The sequence below is a fragment of the Xenia sp. Carnegie-2017 genome, unplaced genomic scaffold (assembly GCF_021976095.1).
Source record: "Xenia sp. Carnegie-2017 unplaced genomic scaffold, XeniaSp_v1 HiC_scaffold_24, whole genome shotgun sequence".
NCBI classification, from domain to species: Eukaryota; Metazoa; Cnidaria; class Anthozoa; order Malacalcyonacea; family Xeniidae; genus Xenia; species Xenia sp. Carnegie-2017.
Genome location: NW_025813487.1, coordinates 10886779 through 10914527, shown reverse-complemented (window position 1 = coordinate 10914527; position 27749 = coordinate 10886779). Strand labels below are relative to the sequence as shown.

At 35.1% G+C, this 27749-nt stretch overlaps 3 protein-coding genes across 3 annotated transcripts; 2 read left to right on the top strand and 1 right to left on the bottom strand.

The window, feature by feature from the left end:
* The first annotated feature begins 732 nt into the window (after nt 1-732).
* On the top strand, nt 733-6650 carry LOC124451438. The gene is made up of 2 exons (XM_047002054.1): nt 733-1304; nt 4362-6650. The coding sequence occupies exon 2, from the start codon at nt 4378-4380 to the stop codon at nt 6271-6273; it is 1896 nt and encodes a 631-aa protein (XP_046858010.1). The 5' UTR covers nt 733-1304; nt 4362-4377; the 3' UTR covers nt 6274-6650.
* Nucleotides 6651-14283: 7633 nt separating this feature from the next.
* Nucleotides 14284-18754, top strand: LOC124451324 (schlafen family member 5-like). Its single transcript, XM_047001939.1, has 2 exons — nt 14284-14452; nt 16771-18754. Exon 2 carries the CDS (start codon nt 16787-16789, stop codon nt 18179-18181), a length of 1395 nt encoding a protein of 464 aa, XP_046857895.1. The 5' UTR covers nt 14284-14452; nt 16771-16786; the 3' UTR covers nt 18182-18754.
* A 1668-nt stretch (nt 18755-20422) lies between these two features.
* LOC124452130 lies at nt 20423-27540 on the bottom strand. Its single transcript, XM_047002719.1, has 9 exons — nt 27369-27540; nt 26503-26631; nt 25732-25900; nt 24988-25139; nt 23678-23989; nt 22970-23054; nt 22593-22875; nt 22251-22347; nt 20423-21509 (listed from the first exon to the last, which is right to left on the bottom strand). The coding sequence occupies exons 1-9, from the start codon at nt 27433-27435 to the stop codon at nt 20965-20967; spliced, it is 1839 nt and encodes a 612-aa protein (XP_046858675.1). The 5' UTR covers nt 27436-27540; the 3' UTR covers nt 20423-20964.
* Nucleotides 27541-27749: the final 209 nt, after the last annotated feature.

Below are 27749 nucleotides of genomic sequence, written 5' to 3'. Positions count from 1 at the left end.
TTAATGTAGTTCTGTTCAGTAATAGATCCAAGATTCTGCCAAACTGTTTACAAAATACAAATTATCAAGCAACAGTGTCATGGTGTTTTGAATTTTTTTCTTTTTTGTAGCTCTTCTAGTTCAACATACTTTCTTTATGCGTTTTCAGTAGATTTATCAGGTAATGACAATACACTTATACTTATCCATGGTAAATTTTCAGTTGACTTATGTCGTAGGACTGAAGCAAACATTTTCTCGCTTCCTTAGGAGCATTTTTACACAGATTTATCCATTTGAAGCAAGAAAAATAGGTGCACCAAACTGTTTACAAACAGTCAAACACACAAAAGCATGAAATAATGTATAAGTTTGACGAGATTGACAGGTCTAGTAAAGAATGCCGTTTGATTTTCACTTTTAAAAGGCTAAAATATCATAAAATAACTTAAATGTTACATCCAAAATATGCGCTTCTCTACCGTCGATTTTCTTTATTTTGATGTGTGTCTGTACTGTGTTTTTCACGCAATGCTAAAGCATTATTTTCACATGATATGCTGTCGGTATCGTAATTGTTTTTTTTTCTCACTTGTTTTCGTTCATACAAACAGTATCAGAAATCAGGAGGGAGTGAATATTGAAAAAAATTTTTAAAGTGGAAGTTTTGACCACCAAAATCCGCCATTACCGCCAAGGTTTTTGACCACGAGGCCCAGGCCCCTTTGCCCCTCCAGGTCTTATAGAGCTCAATGGGTCTGATCGAATGGAACGAAGGAAGAAATTTCCTGCGAACAGGTCCTTTTAAACTCTTCATTTCATGGGAGTCAACATTTAAAAAGTCGACATTTCGTAGGACTCGTTATTTTAAAAAGTAGTCATTTCAAAGAGTCATCAATTCAATGGAGTCGGCTTTTAAAGAAGTCTTCATCCATGAGGTGTACGCATTTCAAAATTTGAAATAAAAACTCTTGTTGCGAGTTGGAGGAATAACACTGGGAAAGTGAGTTTGATTTATTACGTGTATCACGCGTTTAATCAAATTCTCGCTATTTATACACACTGAAATTTCCTATTAAAACCTCGCGTACGGTTAATATAAGAGCGACATAATCTTGGTACTATTGCGTCAACTTATATCATACATTAAAATAAAACTACGTCATATCAACAAGGATGTGGAAGGGGCGTTATGGTTTCCCCTTTATATGATTGAAGTACATCTAGTGTAATAAACAACTCTCAATGGACTCAATAAACTGCTCTAGGTGATCGCTTACATTAAACGATTCGAAGAATCATTTGGTTGCAATTCTTTGTCAAGGGTAGGTGCCAGAACATCTGAATTTACAAGAATTTCTTCAAAATATACGAAATCTGTAGAATAATGTTAATGAAGCTATATTGTGTTATATGATATTATGCCGTTTGTAGACAGTTATGTAATTTCATTAGCAACTCGTTAAAATTTGTGATTTGTCAATCTTTTAAAGTTGCTTTGATTTGTTATTTAATAAGATTGTTTGAAAGGTGATCAGAGAGGAAATCTTTCGTCATTATTTTTAACTTTATTACGTCGTTTAAAATGAACGACAAGTCACTCTTGAATGATCGCGTGGCACGTGGTATGTATCTCTCAGCCTTAGTGCCCACGCAGTATTCACGTGCTATGTATCGCTCAGCCTCAGTGCCCACTAATGAAATAAATCACTTGGCATTATTGCATGAAAATGACATTGTGTGATAATGCTGAATATAAGGCTTCCTTCTTTAGAAAATAAACGTACAGCACTTGCATGTTATCATGGACATGCTTGAAATTTTTTTTTCTGCAACAGACGCAATTAAGATATAAAAATAAAACAAATACAAAGTCATAGTATTCTTAGTAAACTTTTGTACGTTGTTACAATTAAGTATAATTAAGTTAGTGTCTTCAATTGATCGCGTGCTACGAAGCAGGGACGCAGCATGACATTGACGGAGGAGCAGCGAAGTAGTTGAGTATATAATGAACGTTTATTGTTGACAAAATTTTTGGAATGCTAATATTAGTTTATGACACAGTGTCTATCACTTGTTATAAGCAAATATTAGCATCTATTTGACAGGCACATTAAAAATAGGGTCACACCCACAACACAACCTCCATTCGTAGTTAATGAACTCTAATACAACAGGAAGGCTAAATTTATATGAACATGCCTAGACTTGCTTAATGCTAACGTGAAAAATATTTTATTTTTTTCAAAACCGTTTGCAATGTGTGGAAGTGATGATTTCAAATTTGAGTTTTGGACATACGTGGTTTCTGTCAATGAATTCTCCCTTTCCTGAAAAACGTCAGGGACATTTCACATGCATGCAAATTTGAGCATTGAGTTGCATTTTATCAACAAGTTCATGCTTATAAATAAATAGCCAGGGGGTACAACATGACAAATAATCCTATTATGACCTGCTGTACATAAAGTCAAAAAAGTAGCACTCATCCTCAGTGGTATGAACCAGGGTTTGAAAATGATTATAGAACGAGCAATGTTAGATCATTTATCCAAAGTTTATCCGTAAAGTGTATCATATATTAATTGTAAAATTAGTTTTTCCCGTTTATTATTCGATTCGCAAATTCTCTTTGACTGATTGATTGATTGTTTTGGTTGATTTGATTGGTTGCGCTCAGATCTGTTTTCACGATCACCGCACGCGTTTTATTGTTTTTATTTTATAAATAATTAGTATTTCTTGATATTTATTTGTGATAATGTGATGATTTTATAACATACGACAAAAATAATATTTTATGTACTGGTATTACTTTATAATTCTTACTTAAGTATTTCAAAATCCATGACTGTGTAGTGTCATTTGCGTTTTTGTCTTCATTTTTAAGTGAGTATTGACCCTTTTTTTTTAAATTGTCTCTTTTATGTTGCAGCTAATGATCACACCATAATTTGGCGTAACGGTTTTTCAAAAACAAACGGTTTTTTTTACGTCATGTCCTTTAAAAAAGGACTGGAGAGAGCTAATTTTGCTTGCTGAAACAAAAAATTACCGAAAAACGGTGTTTTTCGTCCTGACAGCTTCACTTTTAAAGATTCAAACAATATTATATGGGTAGACCCATGTATTTTACATCCTTTGAATTAAAAAAAAACGAGAGGTGTTAGTTTAGTATTCAAGTTATAACGCATATTATAACGTGCCAAAGCAATGTTAGCTTTCATCTTTCAAAAAACCGGCTTTAACATCTACAAATGTCTTTCAAACTCTATTTCTTATTAAATCCAAAAATGGTTAAAGGTTTTTAGCCATTATACTGGTTCCAAGAGAGACCTGTTTTGTGAAAAAAACCCGGCAATTTTGAAGTGATGTATTTCGCTTCCATAACTTTAACGGCGGCGATCATGTTGGCTTCAAAGATGGCAGCTTAGTTAGCCTTCCAGTTGTTATAGAGTTCGCTGCTCGTAGGACAAACTTCCACTACATAGTACAAAATTCCTTGTTGGTAGCATTTGCTCAAAGAATCCAAAATGACCAAAATAAGAAATCCACATTTTCACTTCTTTTCTTCCATTGCCTTCAAAAGATAATATCAAGTAAATAACGGTAGTAGCGTCGTCAGCCCAACTTTCCACTTCCGCTGCGCAAATATTTTTGTGTTCTGTGACTGTGAGAACAATAGGTTTCCAAACAAATGAAGAATGTTAATTTTTGAGAATTTACACAGCAGAAGTAAATCTGGAGGCTGGCTACCCTGCTGATAACGACGTCTTGAAAAATAGGTGCCTATACAAGCCCTAAAGAGCTACCGCGTTTTCAAATATATATAATTAAATGAATAGGTATATAAATAAATAATCAAATTACTATAAAATGAAAATTTCACAATTATGCTTGAATGCTCGAAAAACTTGAGTTTCCATAACTCTATAGGAATACGAGAATTTTCCTCTCATAATTCTCGAAGGGAGCGTAATTTTCGCGGGGAAATTTAAACGGCAAAAACAGAACACAAACATGCCATTAAAACCAATAAATTTATCTTTTTAAATTGTTTTTAAAAGGCTGTTTTATAAAAGAAAAATATTTAGTTGTTTCTATTGAGTTGTAGAAACACTTGTGAAAGTTTGGAAAGAACTCGAAATTGCTTAGAAACACTCGCCATTCGTGTGTGCTTGCCACGCAATTTCTCCTTTTTCTCAAGCTCTCTGGAAAACACTTAAATTTTTTCTATTGCTTAAACAATCATTAGAAATACAGTAATAGTATTATCAAGTTTCTCATAAAAGTCAATAATGAAAATTCATGTTTGATCGTTCCTTTAACATTAATTTTTCTAATCTAATTTTAAGTAATGTATGTGTGTTTTGTAATAGGAAGAAATTAAAAGACATGCAAAAGTCTTCTGAAAGAACAGCTGTGATTTTACGTTGCAATTTTTCGAAGATTAACAAGCACATCGTCGTATCAAATGTCTCTGCTTTGCTAAACAGTGATGGCGGCCAGTTTGTGATACAATGTGATGATAAAGCTGCAAGTGATAAAGAAATAGACAAAAAGATGAGAACGATTGAGCAATGGATTGAAGTACTTCTTGGTAAAATGTTTATGTTCGTCAAAATCAAATTTAATGTTACTCTTCAAGAAATATGCATCTATGTCGAAAAGTTCCATGATTTAGTGACGGTAGATTATAAGATGTTTCTTCCTTCACCTACGCAAATCTGCAAAATATCAGGTCAATCGTTGGTACTTGCTCGAGAAGCTGTATTTGCGAAAAATTCCAGTACAACAACAAGATACGATTTGCCAAGTGTGCAGGAATCATTTATATACGGATCTAAAATCCCCATGCTTGAATCATATGAAGTTCAGTTCAAGCAATTGAAGTCGGAATCAACCAAGAGCACCAGCTTGGCAGATAGACTTGTTGGTAACAAACTTCTGGAAACTATTTCAGCGTTTGCTAACTATGGCGGTGGAGCAATTTATGTAGGGGTTGATGACGATTCACGGGAAATTCATGGAGAACGAGTGACAACAAAGGAAAAGGAGAAGATTGTCGAAAAAGTTACAGAAAAAATCAACAAAATGGTTTGGTTTTCTCTTCAAACGAAGCCTTCCTATGGCGTCCATTGGGACATATATTTTCGTGCCGTTGTTGACGAACGTGGAAAATTGATGGAGTCGACGTATGTTATTGTTATTGTTGTTGCTCGTTGTACTGGTGGGGTCTCTGTTGGGGAACCAGAAAGCTACCACATTGTCAATGATGTTGTAACAAGAATGGATTTGAAAACATGGAGAGAAAGATTTTTTCAAAAAGAATCATTGGTCATGGATCATGGCATTGATCGACCAAATTGGAGCTCTGAACGGAACCGTAATTTATTTCATTGCATGAATGGAAGGTTGATACGATCAATTAATGCAGGTTCGTGGGATGCGTTTGGGGGAGGAAAGAAAAAGCTAGAATTAGAAAATTCTAACTGCAACATGACCAAATTTGTCGTTATTTCGAATGAAATAACTGCTCATTACAAACTTGGGCGCTTTGACCTTGTAGAAAATGGGATTAAAGACTATGAATCACTGTTGAGTAAATCTACAGTTGATGCAAACATTCACGAAGCTCGTTTGTATCTTTTAAAGTCTTGTATTCAACGATGCCGTGGTAACATTAAAAAGAGTTACGAAGAAGCTGACAAAGGTTTGACAATTGTTGATCAACTACCACCTGGTATTGTAGTTGGTGAATATTATTGCAATCTTGTTTCCGTAATCACCATTCTTCTACAGTACGAAACTGAGCCAAGGCAGCGACATAATTTAACTGAAAAGTCAACTACATTTTCTAGAATAGCAATCAAGAATCTTGACGATGCAGAATATTGCAATTTATCGAAATTTGATCAGAAACAGAAGGCGCACATTAATCTTGCTTTTTTGCTTCTGCAATCTTCTTTTATGGTTTGCACTAAACCAGAAATTCATGTAAGCAGCCAGGATTTGGAACAGGCTAACGAAAGTTTAAATACTGTAAACAAATTGATAAACGAAGGTTATCCCCTGACAGATTATCGTGAATGTCAGTATCATCTTGCGCGATCGATGCTCTTCTACCGACGCTCACAAAACGCTGATTCTCAAGAAATGGAGAGATTACGCAATGAAGCCGTACGTTTTGCAAAGAAAGCTGAAGGCTTAGCCACCAACTGTAAATTTAAAAGCTTGATGGAATGCTCTCGTCAGCATTTAAACATGTTTCACCTATATCCTGTACGTTAATGGTTCAGTCATCACTATACGCATTATAACCAAACGTTAAGATTTCTAAAAGGTGTACGGTAGATATTTCTATAGGTATAGAGCAAGCAAGTGAGGTTAATGAGTCATGGCATGAGACATTATTAGTTGAAAAAAACAGTACATATAGTTATTGAACCATCAGGAATGTTCTGCTTTGATATGTCAACTTCATTTGATGATGTAAAAAACAACGCAGAAATAGTTTGTGAAAAGGAATCAATTCCCATGAAACCCATGTAATATAGCTAGATGGTGAAAGAACATTAATTTTATGTCATGTACTTTTTATACACCTTTTGTGGTCTCTTTGTTATTATTTTTTCTATTGATGATTTACAATAAATTTGTGATTATTATGTGAGCTCTTACGTTTTTTTTTAATATGCTTGCATATTAGAAGTGTGGCGCTGCAAGTTATACATTATAAACTCACTTCATACTTAATTCAAATTTTTTAAAGTGCCAATGTCAGGATGAGGGAAATGACTTCCTCAGATAGTTAAATCAATCTTAAGAACATTTGAAACATATTTCAAAGGACCCAGATGTATCTTTGTGGACTTTTTGGGCTAGAAGTAGATGACTAAGCGCCGGAAGTGACGTACATTGAAGAACATATGCATTGATGATATAGCTTTAACAAGACATGTTTAAAGTAAACAATGAGCGTTTAGAAAATGGAACTGTTCGGATGCTATTCTCCACTAAAATTTTATAGTAGTACGGAGTTTATAGTTTACGAAGCGAGCGTGTTCTCCTATAGACGTCACTTCCAGCCCTGAGTCACCTATTTTCCCATTGAGATAAAATTTCGAAGTGGACTAACTTATACCCAACATTGAAACCACTTCAGCTGCTTTAAAACCAAAGTTGTTGAAGTATTCTTACAGCTTTTGTGTTGTGGAGAAACGAGGCGGTACTTTATTTCCAGAGTGAGTTCTTGCAATGTGAAAGCACATTTGATCATATCAAGGTGCTGATTATGGCAAGCATCAGCAATTAGTGACTTCATCTTAGAAAAACAATAACGGGAGTATCCGTTCTTAGATGAAAATGACTTCATTAGCCCACGACTTGTTCAGCTCGTTTAAGAGAAAAGCAAATATGGTCGAGAAAATTTTCTTAGAAGCTTCTGATGCGTTTTTTTTATTTTCAGTTTGCACTAATGTCTCAAAGAAGGTCACATACACAACATCTGATTACTAATTTCCGCCATACTGTGTGCATTTGGAGCCTGCCAGTGTACGGAGCAGCGTCAACATTATCATCATTAGACATGCAGCAGTGAATGTTAACGTGTTATACTTATGCGTGCAAGATTTCATATATAGGTTTAGGCTTTAAGAGTGAAAAATGCACTCCATTAAAATGAAATAATATAATGTTGACACATTATTATATTATAGTAGCGAGAGACTTGCCGAGCGGAAATCGGATTCGTGTAATAAAAATTAATGCCCAACATAAAGTTCTGATTAGAGCCATAGAAATAGACCAAAAAACAAATTGTAAAATTAAATTTATTGTAACGTTTCGTCTTTACTCAAGACATCTTCAGACAAATAATAAATAGGATGTTAAGACAAGATATTATATTTACAAAAAGGTGTTAAATTACTACTAAAGGAGGCGGTGTCAAATGGATATATGATAAGGAAGTTAGGAAGTAAAATAAATGGAAATTAAAAGAGGTTAAGTGGAATGGAGTTTCCTTGCACATTAAGTGAAGGCTTGTATTTATTGATTAGAAGGCTTTCATGAATGGAAAGTTCATAAGAATCGTTAGAAGAGGATATTATTTTAAAGTCGTCTAAGTTGGGGGTGTGTCCAGTTGCGTTAATGTGAGCAAAAATGCTCGATAATGCAGGGTGGGAAACTTGGTTGCCTGTAAGGGGGGATATTCCCAAGTGCTCTGAAAATCTGGTGTGTAGATGACGTGTGGTTTAACCCACATACGAAGCGTTGCAGCTTCGACACTTGAATAAATAGACTACACCAGATTTCAAAGGTTTGGGAATTTTGTCCTTAAAGGGGAAGTAAGAAGAGATACGTTGGGAAGGGCGGAAAATAAATTTAATAGATATATGTGGGAAGGCTGCAGCACATAGGCCATTGATTTGTGTGCAAATTTGAAGGGAGTGTATGCCGGTGAAAGGAAGACAAAAATAGATAGGCATTTTGTGAGCAGTCAAGACAGGTGTTTTGGGGGCAAAGGCGTTGTTAAGGAAGCGACGTGTAATTTGGTCAATTATACGGGAAGGAAAACCGTTTTGGGTGAGTGACTTTCTGGTAAATTATAGTTGTGTATGAAAATTTTCGTAAGTAGAACAAAGGTTGAAGATGCGGTGAAGTAAGCAGGAAACTAGTGAAAGTTTGTAAGTAAGTGGGATGAAGCTGTGGAAGTTAGTGAAGAGGCCAGTGAAAGTAGGTTTGCTGTAGACGGAAGTGGTGAAGTTTCCATTAATGCGAGAGATATTAATGTCAAGAAATGAGAGCTTTCTGTTTTGTTCGACTTCAGCTGTGAAAGTGATGTTATGGTGTTGTCGGTTCAGATAGTCAAGAAAGAGAGGGACGTGATCGGAGGAATGAAAAAGTTAAAAACAGTCGTCAACGTAGCGTCGGTAAAGTAGTAGTTTGAATGAAGAAGGACATTTATTAAGCCAGGAATGTTCGTGAAAGGACAATATATCAGCAAAGAGAAGGCCCAATGGACTGCCCATAGCCACACCAACAATTTTCTGGTACATTTTACCGTTAAAGATAAAGTGACAGTTCTTAACAGCTAGAGAGAGTAGTTTTTCAAATTCTGTTGCAGTGAGTCCGTTGAAGTACTGGTGGTTGTTAAAAATGCTTTTGGATATTATGTGGATGGTTTCGTCGACAGGTATGTTAGTAAATGGGGATACGACATCAAAACTAGCAAGAACAACATTACTGGACGATCGACATTTACAAACATGTAAGGATACTCCCGGGTTCAAACCATTTACTTTATTACGATCATTTGGACGACAGAGCGAACAACTTGCTAACGACTACATACGTTTTGCAAGCAACGTCAGACGCATGCGCTAACAACTCTGGTTCAACCACCGCTGCAAGGATTTTGGTCTCGTTCCGGCAGGACTTAGAGTTAAGTCCCCGATGAACACACAAGAGGCTATTCAGATTGTCAAATCTACCAGCAGACGACTGATATGAGCACGGATTAACGACTGTCACGGACGAATCAACTATTACATCAAACAACAAGAACAAAGACTGAATAAACTGAAGGAACTCATACCAACGACAGTAAGTGATACTTTACTTTCTACGATACAAACTATTGCAGAGAAATGAGCAAACAAGACAGACACACAACACCAAATAAAACAACAACAAAACTTGAACGTTTAAAACAAACTAAAACACGTACAAGACATAAACATGACGATAACTGGTGAGGACTATTTCTCCCGCTCATTAGACGAAACTGAAACGCGACTACTATCTTACGAACTAAAAATCCATAACACATAGACGAATCCCGACTGAGACGATAGTATCAATTGTCGAGGTTGTCCAAGCGTATCAAGGAGACTTGTCAGAGACAACCAAAGACGAGATCAGAAGCAGGATAGCCTCCACTTTACAATCGTCCTTTATACGTGACAACAACTTGACAAAGAACGAACAACAAGCACTCAAACGACTAAAACACGACAACAACATCGTCATTTTACCAGTAGACAAGTGACGCGTGACTGTGGTCATGGACAGGAATGATTACTTCAACAAAATGGACACCCTTGTTAACGACAGACAAACGTGCGAATAACTCAAACGAGACCCAACACCATCACTAGTACGCAAATTTAACAGCAAGATCTTCTCTATGAGAAAATCTAACATTATATCTGAACGTATTTACTATCGACTCAGATGTTCAGTACCACGACCACCCAGACTATACGGACTACCAAAACTTCACAAACCACAAATACCCATGCGACCAATTGTATCATTCTGTGGTTCGCCTACTTACGAACTCTCAATGTACTTGACTGACATACTGCAACCACTTGCGAACAAATCAAAACACAAGCTACAATCCACTGAAACTTTCATTAAAAAAACTGAGCACTATACAAATACCGGACAACTATATACTAGTGTCTTTTGATATGAAATCACTGTTCACCAGTATTCCTCTTAATCTGGCACTTACTTGTGCAAAAAACCCTCATTACAGACACCACGGACGTACTGCCATTACCGACAGAAGACATTATGGAGCTACTGGAGCTCTGTCTCACCTCGACTTACTTCCAGATCAAAGGTAAACACTACAAACAATTACATGGGACAGCAATGGGCTCACCTGTTTCTGTTGTAGTTGCTGAAATTGTAATGCAATCTATATAGAGGAACGAGCGCTTACAACTTACAAACATGCACTACCTTTTTGGTTTCGCTGCGTAGATGACACAATCGCAGCACTACATGCAGACGAGATTGACGACTTTCACACTCACATCAACAAACAAAACAGCCACATACAATTTACCAAAGATGTCAAAGAAAACGGAACTCTTCCTTTTCGCGACTGTTTGGTAAAACATGACAATCAAAAACTACGAACAACAGTTTATCGCAAGCCAACACATACTGACCGACTACTAGACCAATCATCTTACAACCCTACATCACACAAAGCCACCACAATCAGAACATTAACAAGACGTGCACAAATCATATGTGATTCACCGGACGCTCTACACAACGAAAACAACTATCTCAAACGTGTTTTTGAAAAAAACAACTATAACTCTGACTTTATCAAACGCAACACTTACAAACCCAACGAGCCCAACAAAACGAACAACACAGTGTCAACAGCAACGATACCTTACATCAAAGGTACGTCTGAGACTATCTTGCGTATCTTACGACCATACAACATACGTGTCGCACATAAACCAATCACAACGTTACGACAAATACTAACGAACATAAAGGACAAAGAACAACACAACGAACGACAAGGTGCAGTTTACAAAATAAACTGCTCCGACTGCCACGCCTCCTATATCGGGGAAACTGGCAGGAACTTAAAAATAAGACTTACTGAACACAAACGAGCTACTAAGAAACAAGACAAAACTAATCACATTGCCGAACATCACCGAATCACAAAGTACAACATTGACTGGGACTCGGCAAAATGCATTACCTACAGTACTGACTATAGACAACGGCTTACATTAGAAAGTTGGTATACCAACTTGGAACAAACCCCCCTGAACAGATCACAGCAATTACCGGCGCCTTACAATCGACTTATTCGCAATACAAACAAACGATCAACAAAAAACATTAGACTTCACACTAACTCACAATGACAATACACAATTGACACCCACACATTACAACTAAAACATCACATCTAAATCACACATCACAACTAAAAATAGAATTATTTAACTTCACACTAATTCACAATGACAATACATATTTACTGTACACACAATACAATGACGTAAGAACCAGATAACAAATACGGCTAACCGGACGCTTACTCCACATTTGACTCTGAAGATGACTACCACTAAGGTTGTCGAAACGTCAGTCAACAACAACAAAAACATTCCCTCTCAGGACTATACCAACCTGGACGATCTACATCTACAAACATGTAAAAATTAATGCCCAACATAAAGTTCTGATTAGAGCCATAGAAGTAGACCAAAAACAAATTGTAATTTCCATCCCACCGAAAAAGTTAAACATTTGCACCTTCCTAACACCCTTTGAAAAAATCTACAACCGTCTCAAACGAGAACCTGTTAATGATTCATCCGGATTTTTTCCAGACCCGATCAAATGCAAATTAAAAGACATTGCCGACTCAGGTTTCCGAAGTTACAGCCCACCACCTTTCCTTTATTCACAAGAAGACTTGAACATTTTAAATAACTTAAAAAACGACAGAACTATCCTCATCACTAAACGTGACAAAGGAAACGGCATCGTAATACTTAACAAAGACGACTACATAAAGAAAATGGACACACTCTTATCTGACACTACAAAGTTTCAACCTCTTAATGGAGATCCAGTTAAAGTCACTTTGCAATGAGAAAATCAAGAGAAGTCTTTATTAAAAAAGTTGAAAGATGCTAAATCTATCGGCCAAGAAACTTACAAAGAACATTACTCCACTGATTCACGAATAGGTATATTGTATGGTCTTCCTAAAATACATAAATGTAAATCCCTCCAGACCAATTCTTTCCTCCATTAATCACTATTCGTATAAACTAGCAAAGTTTTTCATCCCACTCCTTAAACCCTTCACTATAAGCAACCTTATCATCAAAGACTCTTTCTCCTTTGTTGAAGAAATCCTTAATTGCGATATCAACTCCAGTAATGTTGTCCTTGCTAGTTTGATGTCGTGTCTCTATTTACTAACATACCTGTCGACGAAACCATCCACATAATATCCAAAAGCACTTTTAACAACCACCAGTACTTCAACGGACTCACTGCAACAGAATTTGAAAAACTACTCTCTCTAGCTGTTAAGAACTGTCACTTTATCTTTAACGGGAAAATGTACCAGCAAATTTATGGTGTGGATATAGGCAGTCTATTGGGCCCTCTCTTTGCTGATATATTCATGTCCTTTCACGAACAATCCTGGCTTAATAAATGTCCTTCTTCATTCAAACTACTACTTTACCGATGCTACGTTGACGACTGTTTTTTACTTTTTCATTCCTCCGATCACGTCCCTCTCTTTCTTGACTATCTGAACCGACAACACCATAACATCACTTTCACAGCTGAAGTCGAACAAAACAGAAAGCTCTCATTTCTTGACATTGATATCTCTCGCACTAATGGAAAATTCACCACTTCCGTCTACCGCAAACCTACTTTCACTGGCCTCTTCACCAACTTCCACAGCTTCATCCCACTTACTTACAAACTTTCACTAGTCTCCTGCTTACTTCACCGCATCTTCAACCTTTGTTATACTTACGAAAATTTTCATACACAACTAGAATTTACCAGAAAGTCACTCACCAAAAACGGTTTTCCTTCACGTATAATTGACCAAATTACACGTCGCTTCCTTAACAACACCTTTGCCCCCAAACCACCTGTCTTGATTGCTCACAAAATGCCTATCTATTTTTGTCTTCCTTTCACCGGCATACACTCCCTTCAAATTCGCACACAAATCAATAGCCTTTGTGCTGCAGCCTTCCCACATATATCCATTAAATTTTATTTCCGCCCTTCCCAACGTATCTCTTCTTTCTTCCCCTTTAAGGACAAAATTCCCAAACCTCTGAGATCTGGTGTAGTTTATTTATTCAAGTGTCGAAGCTGCAACGCTTCGTATGTGGGTCAAACCACACGTCATCTACACACCAGATTTTCGGGGCATTTGGGAATATCCCCCCCTTACAGGCAACCAAGTTTCCCACCCTGCGTTATCGAGCATTTTTGCTCACATTAACGCAACTGGACACACCCAACTTAGACGACTTTAAAATAATCTCCTCTTCTAACGATTCTTATGAACTCTCCATTCATGAAAGCCTTCTAATCAATAAATACAAGCCTTCTAATCAATAAATACAAGCCTTCACTTAATGTGCAAGGAAACTCCATTCCACTTAACCTCTTTTAATTCTCTTTATTTTACTTCCTAACTTCCTTATCATATATCCATTTACAAAATAAAACAAATTCCGAAGAGGGACATCTCGTTTTCTTGATATTCAAGATATTACAAGAGTTTGAAACAAAAGATGGTGTAATATTTCTTCTTTATTCCAAAGACATCATCAGACTTATAGTTCAAACTATCTCGACTGACATAATGCTATGTTAATTAAATAAAGCCAGTTTACATCATCACATGACATAACGAGTTCAAATCTCGCCCAAGTCACATGTTTTTCATGTGCATATAGAACCGTGTTAGGATTAATATCTTAAATGACATAACGACATGTGAACAGACAATGTGAATATGCACATATATTGTGCAATATACAATGCTCCTTTTCACCCGGAATGTACGCCATAATAAACAACTCTCGATTAAGGCTTGCGTTTAACGATTCGAAGAATCATTTGGTGATAATTTTTGTCAAAGGTAAGAGCTGTCATCTGAATTTACAAGAATTACGTCGAAATATATAAAATATCTGCTAAATAATGTTCATAAAGCTATATTAATGTTATGTGTTATGCCGTTTATAGTTATGTAATTTTATTGGCAAATCGTATAAAATTTGTCACTATTATGAAATATAATCTGTTAATAAGAAAACTAGATATATTATTTAAAAGGAAATCTTTCGAAAGTGTCTTTAACTTTGATACAAAGACACGTCGTTGAAATTAAATATTAATGTCACTCTTGAATGATCGTGTGCTATGTTTCGTTGTTATATTTGTATGTCACACAGCAAATAATTTGCTCGTGTTTGGTTAGGTGAAATATGTGTAGATTTTGACGGGTATGGATTTTTACAAGTAGATTTCGAACGTTAAAATGTTGGCGCGTGATGTCAATGGTTGATGTTGATGAGTTGATGTTGACACGTAGATTTTGACGGGTAAATTTTGACGTTCAGGCTGCGGCGAGTAAATTTTGACAAATAGGGTTTGATGGTAGACTTTGACGGGGAAAAGGTGTTTACAGGCTGAATTTGACTACATTTTGACCGGTAGATTTTCAATTTTCTTTCCTGTAATGAAGATTTATTGATTACTACAACGATATTCTTTTACAATTCAGTAGAAAGCAAAATATTTCATAAGATCTTGCATAACAACCATTCAAAATTTGCAACCCAAGCAATTAAAGATCAAGCGATCAAGCAATCAAGCAATTTCACACTGCTTGTTTCGTGTGCGTCGGAAATTTATAAGAACATCATTCATTATTAGTCTGTATCGTGTACGAAATATCAGTAAATGACGTAAAGAAAATGGAGTGATAGTTGAGTGAGAGTGAGAGAAGCAAGTTAGTTGTGAGACGTATGTGACCGAGTCGGAGTCTATTGTACAATATACAGTAACGAACGTACTTATTTTGAAAGTGCTATTTGTTAAAACACCTTTGTATACCTTATTGTCCGGTGATTATATTTGGTTTACTTTGATCGATTGTGACTTGTCGAGGAGTACGAATTTGAAGGCATAATTCTCGATACGTTTTCATGCCCATATTTTCACATTTTCCATCAAGCAGAAAAACCGTGACTCTCTTAAGTTACCATTCTCCTAGAGTCCACGTTCTCTGATGTAAACTACAATATGTGACTATTAAATTTCAGAGATTGTGTACTATGGTTAGAGACAATATCTTCATTGGGGCAAACTGAAATCTGTTGAAAGTAAATGTCTCACTTCCTCTCTGTCATCTCACATTTAGATAGTGTTCAAATTTTGTTTTTATTATAAATTTTGAATGTTTGTTGCGAAATGTCTTTTGAACTGTTTTACATTCTACACAATTCACGAAGAAGATCATCGTATTAATCAAAAAATCAGATAAAACGTAAGAAAATTATGTACTCTTCGAAATGAACTGTCAACATCTAATCGTTAACCCTTGCCCGTCTTTAGTCGCACTGTAAAGGCCCGTTTCAGTTCCGACTTTTTGGTTGCTTGTTCCGATGGTCAGATGATTTTGTTGATACCTATATTTAAATTCTTTTGGATATTTATAGTCGTGTGAACAGCCATTTGTGTTATCCAGTACATTTATCGAGATATTTTTTGTATTTTTGTTCTTGTTTCCAAGTCCTTTTCAAATTTATACAATTTGATTAGTCGGCTTCCTTTGATCTTGATGGTTGAAAATAGAGAAGTTCTATTGCCATGCGCGTTCTATTTCCGACAAATCGGATCGTTTCAACGGGCCTTATAAAAGCATAGATGCATTGTAGAAGAGTATAATGCTTTGGCCTGATTGGCTAAAAGCAGTGAAGGCCAAAATAAACCTCTTTTTAATTAAAACAAGCATAGCGCAGTTTTACGTGAACAATGAACTCCACAGATGCATGCATGGTTAGTAGAATTCAAGTATAACAAAACAATACAAAGAATAAAATCAAAACAACAACCACAGTTTTTTCTGAATGTTTATAAAAGTTGCTACGCAATGAACCTTTTCTCTATCGATAGAGAGCGAGTAACAAAGCGAGTTAGAGCTAGACGGTACAGTTGAGAAATTTGTGCATATACAAAAAGCATGCTTTCGTTCTTCAACTCGCAATATTTTGTTGCTGTCCTTAAACAACTCAGTCGTTCATGTTATGCTAATGATGGCTTTTAATCACTAGTATCAAAAATGGTAAAATAAATATCATTTTTTTAAAAAATCATAGTAATATTGAAAATACATGTTTGACCGTTCATGTTTTATTTATTTTACTGATGTACTAAATGTTTTTCCAATAGGACCTGGCTAAAAGACATGCAAAAATCGCGTCAAGGAAAAGCTGTGATTTTACGTTGTACTGCTTCGAAGCTGAGCAAACACATCGTAGTATCAAGTGTCTGTGCTTTACTAAACACTAATGGCGGCCAGTTTGTAATACAATGTGATGGCAATGCTGTAGGTGATGAAGAAATTGAGAAAAAGATAAAAATCGTGGAGCAATGGATTGAAGAACTTCTTGGTAAAATGTTTATGCTCGTCAAAATCAAATTCAATGTTTCTCTTCAAGAAATATGCATCTCTGTCGAAAAGTTCCATGATTTAGTGACTGTGGATTACAAGATGTTTCTTCCTTCGCCTTCACAAATCTACAAGATATCAGGTCAATCGTTGGTACTTGCTCGAGAAGCTGTATTTGCGAAAAATTCCAGTACGACAACAAGATACGATTTGCCAGTTGTGCAGGAATCATTTATATACGGATCTAAAATCTGTATGTTTGAATCATATGAAGTTCAGTTTAAACGATTCAAGCGGGAGTCAACCAATAGCACCAGCTTGGCAGATAGACTTGTTGGTAACAAACTTCTGGAAACTATTTCAGCGTTTGCAAACTATCGCGGTGGAGCAATTTATGTAGGTGTTAATGACGATTCACGGGAAATTCATGGAGAACGAGTGACAGCAAAGGAAAAAAAAAATATTGCTGAACACGTTACCGAAAAAATCCACGAAATGGTTTGGTTTTCTCTTCAAATGAAGCCTTCCCGGGGAGTCCATTGGGACATATACTTTCGTGGCGTAGTTGACGAAAATAGCAAGTTGATGGAGTCAACGTATGTTATTGTTATTGTTGTTGCTCATTGTGCTGGTGGGGTCTCTGTTGGGGAACCAGAAAGCTACCACATTGTCAATGATGTTGTAAAAAGAATGGATTTGGTAACATGGACAGAAAGATTTTTTCGAAAAGACTCATTTTCTTATTTTCCAACTTCTGGCATTGATCGAACTAATTGGAGCTCTGAACGTAATCGTGATTTATTTCATCATGTGAATGGATTATTGATACGATCAATTAATTCTGGCTCGTGGGATGAATTTTGGGTGGAAAAGGAAAAGCTAGAAGTAGAGAATTCCAACTGCAAAATGATTAAACTGGTTGTTATTTCGAATGAAATAACTGCCCATTACAAACTTGGGCGTTTTGACCGCGTGAAAGATGGGATTAAAGACTATGAATCACTTTTGAGTAAATCTACAGTTGATGCAAATATTAATGAAGCTCGTTTGTATCTTTTAAAGTCTTGTATTCAACGATGTCGGGGTAACATTAAGAATAGTTACGAAGAAGCTAACAAAGGCTTAGCAATTGTTGATCGACTCCCACGTGGTATTGTTGTCGGTGAATATTTTGCAGTCTTGCTGCCGTAATCACCATTCTTCTACAGCACGTAACCGAGCCGGAGCAGTTTCAAAATTTGATTAAAATGGGTACTACTTTTTCTGAAAAAGCAATCATGAATCTTGACGATACAGAATATTGCGATTTATCGAAATTTGATCAAAAGCAGAAGGCACACATTAATCTTGCTTTTTTGCATCTACAATCTTCTTTCATGGTTTGCACCAAACCAGAAATTAAAATAAGTAACAAGGATTTGGAGATAGCTAAAGAAAGTTTAAATGCCGTTGACGAGTTGATCAACAAAGGTTATCCCCTCACAGAATATCGTGAATGTCACTATCATCTTGCGCGATCAATGCTCTTTTATCGACGTTCTCAAAAAGCTGATTTTCAAGAGGTGGAGAGACTACGCAATGAGGCCGTTCGCTTTTTAAAGAAGGCTGAAGACTTAGCAACTAAATGTAAATTTAAAAGCTTGGTAGAATGTTCTCGTAAATATTTAGACATGTTTCACCTATACCCTTGATGTTTTCGATATTATAACTAAACGTTAGCTAAAACTTTTATAAATGAATTAAAGAGATTTTTCTACAAAGAAATTAAATATTAGTTCTTATTAACCTGGGGTGGTTCCAGGAATTTTCGTAAGCGAATCACAGATTTATGACGTTATACAAAAACCAAAGTTTCCTCATTGAGGACGTCATACTTAACAAAATGTATAGGTAAGAACCACTGACCTGTATACTAATTACTTGGACGGAAATCTACATCCAAGTTACTATACTTTATTAACGCGCGGCCGAGTATCTAAAACATGGATGCCACCATACCAAACATGGTAAATTTGGGTGAAAAATGACGTGCCTCATTCAATGAAAAGTTTTGCACTCCCCCGGAATATTTTAACTTTGATATTTTTATTGCGCCGTTGTAACAGAAACTTTTATATTTCAAAACTTTCTTTATAAAATGCGAAAATATTGTGCGGTACCTGGTTGCCAAAATAGTGCAGCAAATGATAAGTTTTCAATGCACCGGTAAGAAAGAACGACTATAATTTTTGTGATTGTACTTATTGCTTTTACAATTCAGCGCCGTCGCTTTTTGTTGTCGCTTTTTTACATTTGCTTTATCGCTTTTTTGCAATAGCTTTTTTCGCTTCATTTTCTTTAGTATTTTTCTCATCTTAATTTATCTTTTATCATTTAATGATATATCTTTAATTTCAATGGCTTTTGTTGAATTTTTTGTAATTCATTAAAAAAAATGTAGCTTTCCAAATGAAGCGAAAGAGCCGACTTTTCAAGATGACGATTAACATGACGATCAAAACAACACAATTTGTGTTGAGGTTTAGTATTAAAATTAGTAAATGGTGTAATCCTGTATCAAAGAAAAATACAAAACGAAAACTCAATGATTCGTGTAATAAATCTTTTATTTTCATTTTTTATGGTTTGTCATCAATTTATATCATAACACAAAACTTATAAACATACGTATCACTATTACTTTCACTTCAGGTATAGTAAAAATTTGCATAGTAATATAATGGGAAAAAATCCAGCTAGTTATGATTTAGATGCAACAATCCTCAGCAAAAATAAAGAAAGTTGAGCCTAGAATCTAGATGGCTGAACAAGAAAGTAGACGACACAACTGTCATATAACGAGCAATCGGGATTTGGCAAACCAAGCCAAAATTCATCAAAACTCAAAAGAGTCATTACCTTTTTCATCGTATGAATACGTGTCCATCAAATCCTCAATTTTGCACTGATTCGATAAACAGCTCAAGTACTTCACAGCCACGTTTCGAAATAAAAAGAACTTGACCACCAAACCCCGAAAAATTTGTCTTTTACAGTTTACATACAAGTACTCAGTTGCTTAGTTCTCAATTTAAGCTCAGTCACAGGGGTGAGTGAATGATAAAAATAATTTTTCAAGTGGAAGTTTTTCACCCAAAATTTCCTTGTGGCATCCATGTTTTTGATACCCGTGTCCAGATCTCTTTTCCCCTCCAAGTAATTTAATAGAACTCAATGGTAAGAACTCGCGTAGGTATTTGAAGTATTTCAAACTAGCATTTTAGAGTTTTTGCAGTTAAAAATAACGACATAAAAGACTGCTCTGCTCGTCATCATGTAAGAATTTTTGTTGTTACACTGTAGAAAGATCGAAAATACCAAGAACTGCAAATTTATTGTCCGTAGTTGTTACTGTTTGTACTGAATGGCATTATACTTTAAAATTACAAAATGTTCTTTGCACCAACACTTTAAAAGAATATGATTATTCAATGATAAAAAAAGATTGCTCATACCGAGTTTTGCTAAAGTAATAAAAATGCTTTTCTATATTGCTGACATAAAGTCTAGGCTGTTCAATTTAAAATAAATAATCAACAATCTTTAACGCCCAGTATTGTCAACAAATGACAACATTTGACACTATCTTCTGCCTCGTTTCGATTTTCAGACCTTGTAAAAATATTTTTTCCGTAAGGATCTCACAGCCGGTAAATAACATATCTATACTTCACATTCTGTTAAAAATACTTCTTATTAAACGGAGTGCTATGTATATATCTATATTATATATAAACCAAATTAGCTTCAAACAACATGTCAACGTCTGCAAGAAACATGCAAAGCAGAAAAAAACCTACATGTATGGTCAGAGGATCATCAATAGCAATAGTTAAATAATGTTCATTAAGAAACTTTAGTGTTTTTATTTTCACTAAAGTTTTAAAAATTGAAAAGTAGAAAGGAATAACGTAAAGAAGAGGAAAGGAAGTATACTAAACATTACTGACTAAACCATTCTCGACATGTTGAATGTTCACATAAGAACGAAGTCTAAGCATTTCTTCATAACTGGGTTCCTTCTTCATGTCTTCATTCCTTACTTCCACCATTAATGACTGGTAATGACTTTCTTTGCTCATATCTGAAGCTTCCAGTCCTTGATAGGTTTCATCAAAGATGCCATTATTTTCTGTCATTGATTCGTAACTTTCTCCGTTTTTCATCATTGTTAAGTCCACTTCTTCATAAGTTGCTTCATTTGCGCCATGACATCGCATGAACGTTTGATAATGTTCTCCATTATCGTTGTTTGATGGTTCCAAGTATTCTATAGAGTTTGTATTCCTCCTGCTCTTGTTTTCTTCGTTTGAGGATTGTTGCTTCTGCATTTTTTTACTTAACCGTCGTTGACGAAAGCGAACGACGAAAAAGGAAGTAAGAAAAATTCCAGTAAAAATTCCCACGATCAATGTTGCTAAAATCAAATACCAATACCACCAAGACCATGTACTTTTGATTCCTTTAAAAGTTGACTTCACTACATTGAAAGCACAAAAAAACCTAACAATTAAATGATCTCTTGACAGTTGTCCTTTTATTATACTCAGCATTAAGTTAGTGAAAATGATGGAAAACCAGTAAACGTATATAAGCCAATAAGTTTGGTTTTTGAATTGGTTTTTTAGACTTTCTTTTAACTTATTTTTGATTGCGAGTTTTTGTTTTTGCCACTTTTCAAGATGGCGTTTTTGCCTCACCTCACACGGTAGTAAGAAATCTAGGGGATTGGGTTTTGTGTTGTTTTATAATTATACAACATAAATTGCATTTGTATACTTGATCTATAAAAGCAAGGAAAGTTTGAAAATCTTATCAAACATTTTAAAAGTCAAACAAAGACTGTTTTCTTTGAAATTGTATATCAGAAGAAGCAGATTTTAGTCGTAAATATCGGTTTGCCTCACTCGTAGCAATAAATTTTCATTGCTACTGTTCTGCCATGTTGTATAATTCATGTATGGCCATCTTAGCCATTTCTCATTGCCATTTGAGCTGCGTCCGTGTCAGCACTGCACTAGCTATCTAGTACACCTATAGTTACATTGAGTTAGCCTTCCAGTTGTTTTAGAGTTCACTGTCAAGTTTCAACATTATCGTTGTTCATTGTGGGATGCGTTGCCTTTCATTTAAGAAAGTTTTTACTCTTCAAAATACGATATTTTACCCTCAAAGCATTCGATTTTTAGTCAAACAATGTCAAAAAGAATGATTTTCTTACCAACATTATTCTTGATATCAGCTTGCCTAGTTGTTTTACCGTGGAAATATTTTTCGGTCTTTATCACGTCTATCCAATAAAAGTTGTAATGCGAACCCTGTACATATAGGAAATAATATATGCATAAAAAGCATATGATGTGAATTAAGTACACGTCAATTCATCAGTTCACTTGCACCAAACAAGCAAAATATATATATGTGAAACAAGACTCATTGGAATGGTCGACAAAACGAAGGATGTACGAGGACATGTAGACTAGATGTATCTAGTAAACTTTGCACTATTGTATGATAGGTTTGATAATGTATTAAATACACTATGAAAATTAGAGTGACTTACATTATTCCTGAATCTTCTTTGAAAAACAGAATAAAATGTATCCGGATGAAGCTCAGCATTTTCGTACAAAACAGATCTTGCTTTCCCTATAGCCGAGCGACTGTAAGTTTTTCCGTCTCCAATGGTAAAAAGGTTGCTTTTAAAAGTTTCGACATCGAACTCAGCCGCAATGTATGTATGTTGCTTAGTGGAAGCATTTGCTTCGTAAGCTTTAAGGTTTTCACTTGGATAGCTATCCGGTTTGTTACTAGTTGCAAGCCTTGAAACAATTATTTGAATGTATCTAAACATAGAGAAGCGACAAAAAATTTCTGAGCGAAAAGAATTAATTAGGCGCTTGACTTAAAATATTATCGCCGTACTAAACAATGACTTACGCGTCATCCTTCTGAAGGCCACCAATATAAACATCGAAGGTAGTTGATGATTTCCTTCCACTTGATTGAAAGGTGTCTGAAAACACTGAAATATTTTAAAGACATGCGGGAATAAAAAGTAAAATATTACTGAAAGTGGATTTTGATTAACCTTTCTTATGTTAATCAAAGCTTAAGAAAAAATTGAAAACTTCATTGAGACTATGAAAGACAATACATTTAACACAGATACAAATTTAGTGGATAATTTTTTCGAAGAAAAACGACTATTCAATTGAAAAAGACGTTATGTTTATATCGGGCATTATTCATACAGGTAAACAATTTGGATAAATGTATATGTTCCTAATGAGAAAATATGAGTTATGTTACATGCAGGAATGCATATATGACGTATTCCAGATAGTTACTGAAAAAATTTCATAGTTGAAAAAAAGAACATCAATGAATTAATGTAAAATGTTGAAGTGACTGAAGATTATAAAATCATTCGGACGTATGTTGTTTTGTTCCCGCAAAAACAAGAAAAAGCAAAACCGAAAAGTTTTATGGATAACCTTATGATACAATGACCTGTATGGCTGGAAATGTTTATAATATTTTGATGATATTTAAGATTCGATTGTTTTATAATTTTATAGTGTGCTTTTAACATTTTCACTGTTTTCTTGTGAACTGTTTCTCATTACAAGAAATTTCCTTTCATACCTGATACTGGCATGCCCGTGGTGCAAGTGAAGTACACAAGTAGAGTTGGTGTTTTGCTGCAGCGGGATGGTTGAGATAAGAATGCCTTTTTTTCAACTTTGAAAGAGCATTGGCTCTTTCCATTGCAGCGTTTTTGCACAACATTGAACACTGATGTTGATAAGCAGTCTTTCTCTGCTGAGGCTATTCTGTATGGTCGTCCACTCATCAAAATACCATATTCTGCTGATAGTACTTCGATCTTTGAGCTAGAGCATTCTTTCTTGCAATGAATGCTCATTTTTCCGAACTCATAAAACATTCTTTCTTGCACTGCAACGAAAATCAAATGAACGTATTCAAAAATCAAGTTTTGTTGATCATCTTTCGCACAACTTTTACGCTGTGTGCGCCTTATTTCCTACCACACAATGAGAAAAATTACCATGAAACTAAAGGATTAATATGATATAGGTTTATGACAAGAAGGATTTGAAAAACAGTTTTAAAATTAAGAAGACAATTAATCATATACTATGAGGCATGACGTGGTCATAAATCTGTAAGTAATGAATTCCTTATCTGATTTCCAACCCGTATTTCGGCCTTATTGTATGAATAACCCATACATGAACATATCTTATAACCGTTGATTATAAATTTATAACTTTTCCATAACAATGCCATTGGTTATGAAATTGCATGGAAGTAAATGTTATCAATTGATGAACTGTTTTGAACGGAGGCATTTGGTTTCAACTAATAACGCGCCATAAAAATATAACACTTAGAAATGAGGGTTTAAGACCTGAGATTATGGAGCCGAGTACCGCAGGTACTCGGAGGGCATGCTTCCCGGAAAATTTATAAGTTAACAAGCTCTGAAATTCCCTTTCCTGAATTCTGGTAGAAAAAACAATATTAACAGTATAATTTCAAATGCGCTGCCTGCACGCAACTGTTCATTGACAGCATTTCTGCGTTCAAAAACACGATACTGTTGACTATATGGTATACTTTTTGGTTTGTATATTAACTGGTAGTTCGACTGAGTTATATATATGCATGAACTCAGTATATAAGAAATGGTTGCTGATTACTCCACAGTTTGATAATAATCAATTTCTGACGAATTTTGAAAAGGTGTGCACAAAGAAAGATTTCTTCCGTATCCTAAACACACATCAAGAATAAGTTAACAGCTCACTTTAATGTATATAACTTACCATATTTAAATTTACACGAGTTATCAACAGCACAGACCTTCTTTCAAATGGAAACTTTTTCATCTTCATTCGGCTCCCACTTATTTTTGTCTACAGATAAACTACCTAAGCATATGTCGTATGGTTCCTCATTATAATAGAACTTCAAATTTCCATTCTCAGTTGGTAGGTATCTTCCTATCTTTTGAGCACAATAATGGAGAGGATTTGCTATCATGAGATTATTATCACCAGGATCAGAAAGACTCGATCGCCATCTAAAAACAGCAAAGGTATGACATCTACAATTTTCAAGTATTAAGTATATAGTTGTATCCTGTTTTTCAAAAAATATTATAAAATACAAATATTGGAAAGTTATTCTCGTTTCGGTTCATCAAAAATAAAGACGAAATAAACAATTATGGATACAGGCATCAATAAATAATTGCTCAATAAAACATTGCCGTTATGAACATAATAACCTATATGTTCATGATGAAAATTCGCTTGCCGCCTGGCAAATTTCTGGCCACGATTTTGAGAAAACGCTGTAAGTTGAATTAATCAAACCATCCATTTGAATTTCTTTGAATCTTACTTACCGTAATGTGAAAAATGTATAAAACCATAATCCAACTATGTATGCCAGCATTAAGACAAAAGTCAATCGCATGCAGAGTTTAACGATTGCGAAAAAAATTACTTCAATTGCCTACTTCAAATGAAACCTTCTATTCACAGAAAATGCATCGAAAAGCAAACGACTCAAATTCTCGCTGAAAAGTTTATTTGACTATTTCAGATAGTTTTCATGAGTGAGTCACTCAAAATATTGCAGTTAACTTAACTAGGCGAGTTAACTCGAACTTACTAGTGGGTAAAACACATTTCCCAGTTGCCACGTGTTGTGGCGGATAGTCATTTGATACTAGGAAGAAAGCATTTCTCGAAGTGCAGTCACGTGACCAAATGAGGCCACCGCGAAAATCTTGCAAGTTGATGCAAAGTCCATTAGCATGCTGAATTGGACCATAATCTAAAGAAGAAATCACCACAATTATAAACCCAAATACACTTAAGGAAAATACAAGTAGTCTAAAATAGTCAGAAAACTTTCCTTGATATTGAAACTTCTAACTTATAGCAAGGGACGTCCTTAAAATTCAGAAAAAAATTTCGATTTCATTTTTTAAAAATTTTACAGACTACTCAAGCAAGCAAGTTTGAGTACAGGAAGTTTGAATACAGGAAGTTCGAGTACTCCACTACGATATTTATATTCCAGCAAAATCATTGATTCCATTTTTACAAAATACACAGATTGTATAGTTGTTTTCACCCGGTAAAAACAGTTAAAGTTATTTCGCTTTAGTGAATTTAACTTATTTAAGGTATAAGATAGTGAAGCTATACGCGCAATCAAAAGAATGAGCCAAAACATCTATATTATTTGTCCTATATGGCCGCTGAACATCACAAATCAATAAAATTAATTAATTCGTAATGATTGATAGTGAATAGTTTTCACTTTCTTGAGTCAAATATTTTGCGGTATTTGTCACATCAGACTATGCATACGTACAATAAATTTTGAAAATTTGCCGTACAGTTTGATTGTGCTTTTTAAATCTTCAGTACCTTTTTTTTTAAAATAACATGAGGGATAAGCTGTTTGGTCGAAGCAGCATATTCTTGGACATTTTTCCTCTTTCTTCACGTTATTACCACACTCAAAGCGTTCACCACTAGATATCTCGCACGACCTAGCTGGAAAGCGGCAATGTTGAATTATTTATTTGAAAGTTATTCAACATATGCAGAAGACTTAATTGGCTATACGCAGATAAAAACGGCTTTCATGTTTAAAATTTTTACTTGTTAAGTTTTTAGATTTCATGATTCTATGGTGTTGCAAACCTGCCAAAATTCTATGGCATATAAACACCGTCGCCATGTCTAGAGTATTTTGGGTACCTTTCAGAAAATCAAAGTTCAAAGTTGCATGTATTGAGTGAGAATATGTTTGCCTCCCCTCTGTCTCAAAAGATCGATTTAAGTTGGTCTTCAACTTTGAAAGAACAATTAACCTCGGGGAATTTTACATGTTTTCGTTTAAAAAGTATTCAAACGTGATGATAAATAAGCGTTAGCAAGTGGGCGGCAAAAAGTAAACTTTGCATATGTTACAAAATACGTGGTTGACAATTATATTCCGTGTAAACCATGAATTGGTTTTGTAATGTTTATTCTTCATGGCACCAGAGCGTTTTCAAAACAATCAGTTATCAGCTACCTTTTTAACACTTTTCGCTAGGTAAAAAATGATTGTCTATCAATGATTGTCTATGAATTGATCAGCCATTAAAATTTTTAGAATAAATTTTTAATTTATAAAAATGCCCCATACAAACAGATAACAAGCAAGTAACTACAGCAAGATGAGTTGTACAAATTCACAGTAAAGGCAAAAATTAAGAAAAAGTTCATCACAAAGTTTCACAAACCTTTTATCGGCTGAAATAAACCGACAAACAACGAAACAAGAGCGAGAACTTGCAAGAAACCGATCATTACTTTTCTTTTTCCCGTCGATACCAAGGTAGAATTAAAGCAAGAGCCACAGACTTGATATCGTTGAATCTGAAAAAAGACGTCGGCTTATGAAGTTTATTTTCTCAACACACAAATATATAAATGACCCTATTTTCACGAGGACAAGAGCACTTGTACACAACGTGTAGCTGACCATAAAATGTCATCCTTTCATTTTTGCTTTGAAGTAGAGGTAAACTGAAAAATATCAATGAAAATTGCATGCAAAGCGTGGTTTAGAAGTGGATCTATCACAATGTTGAATACATTGAAATGATGAATATGAAAGATTT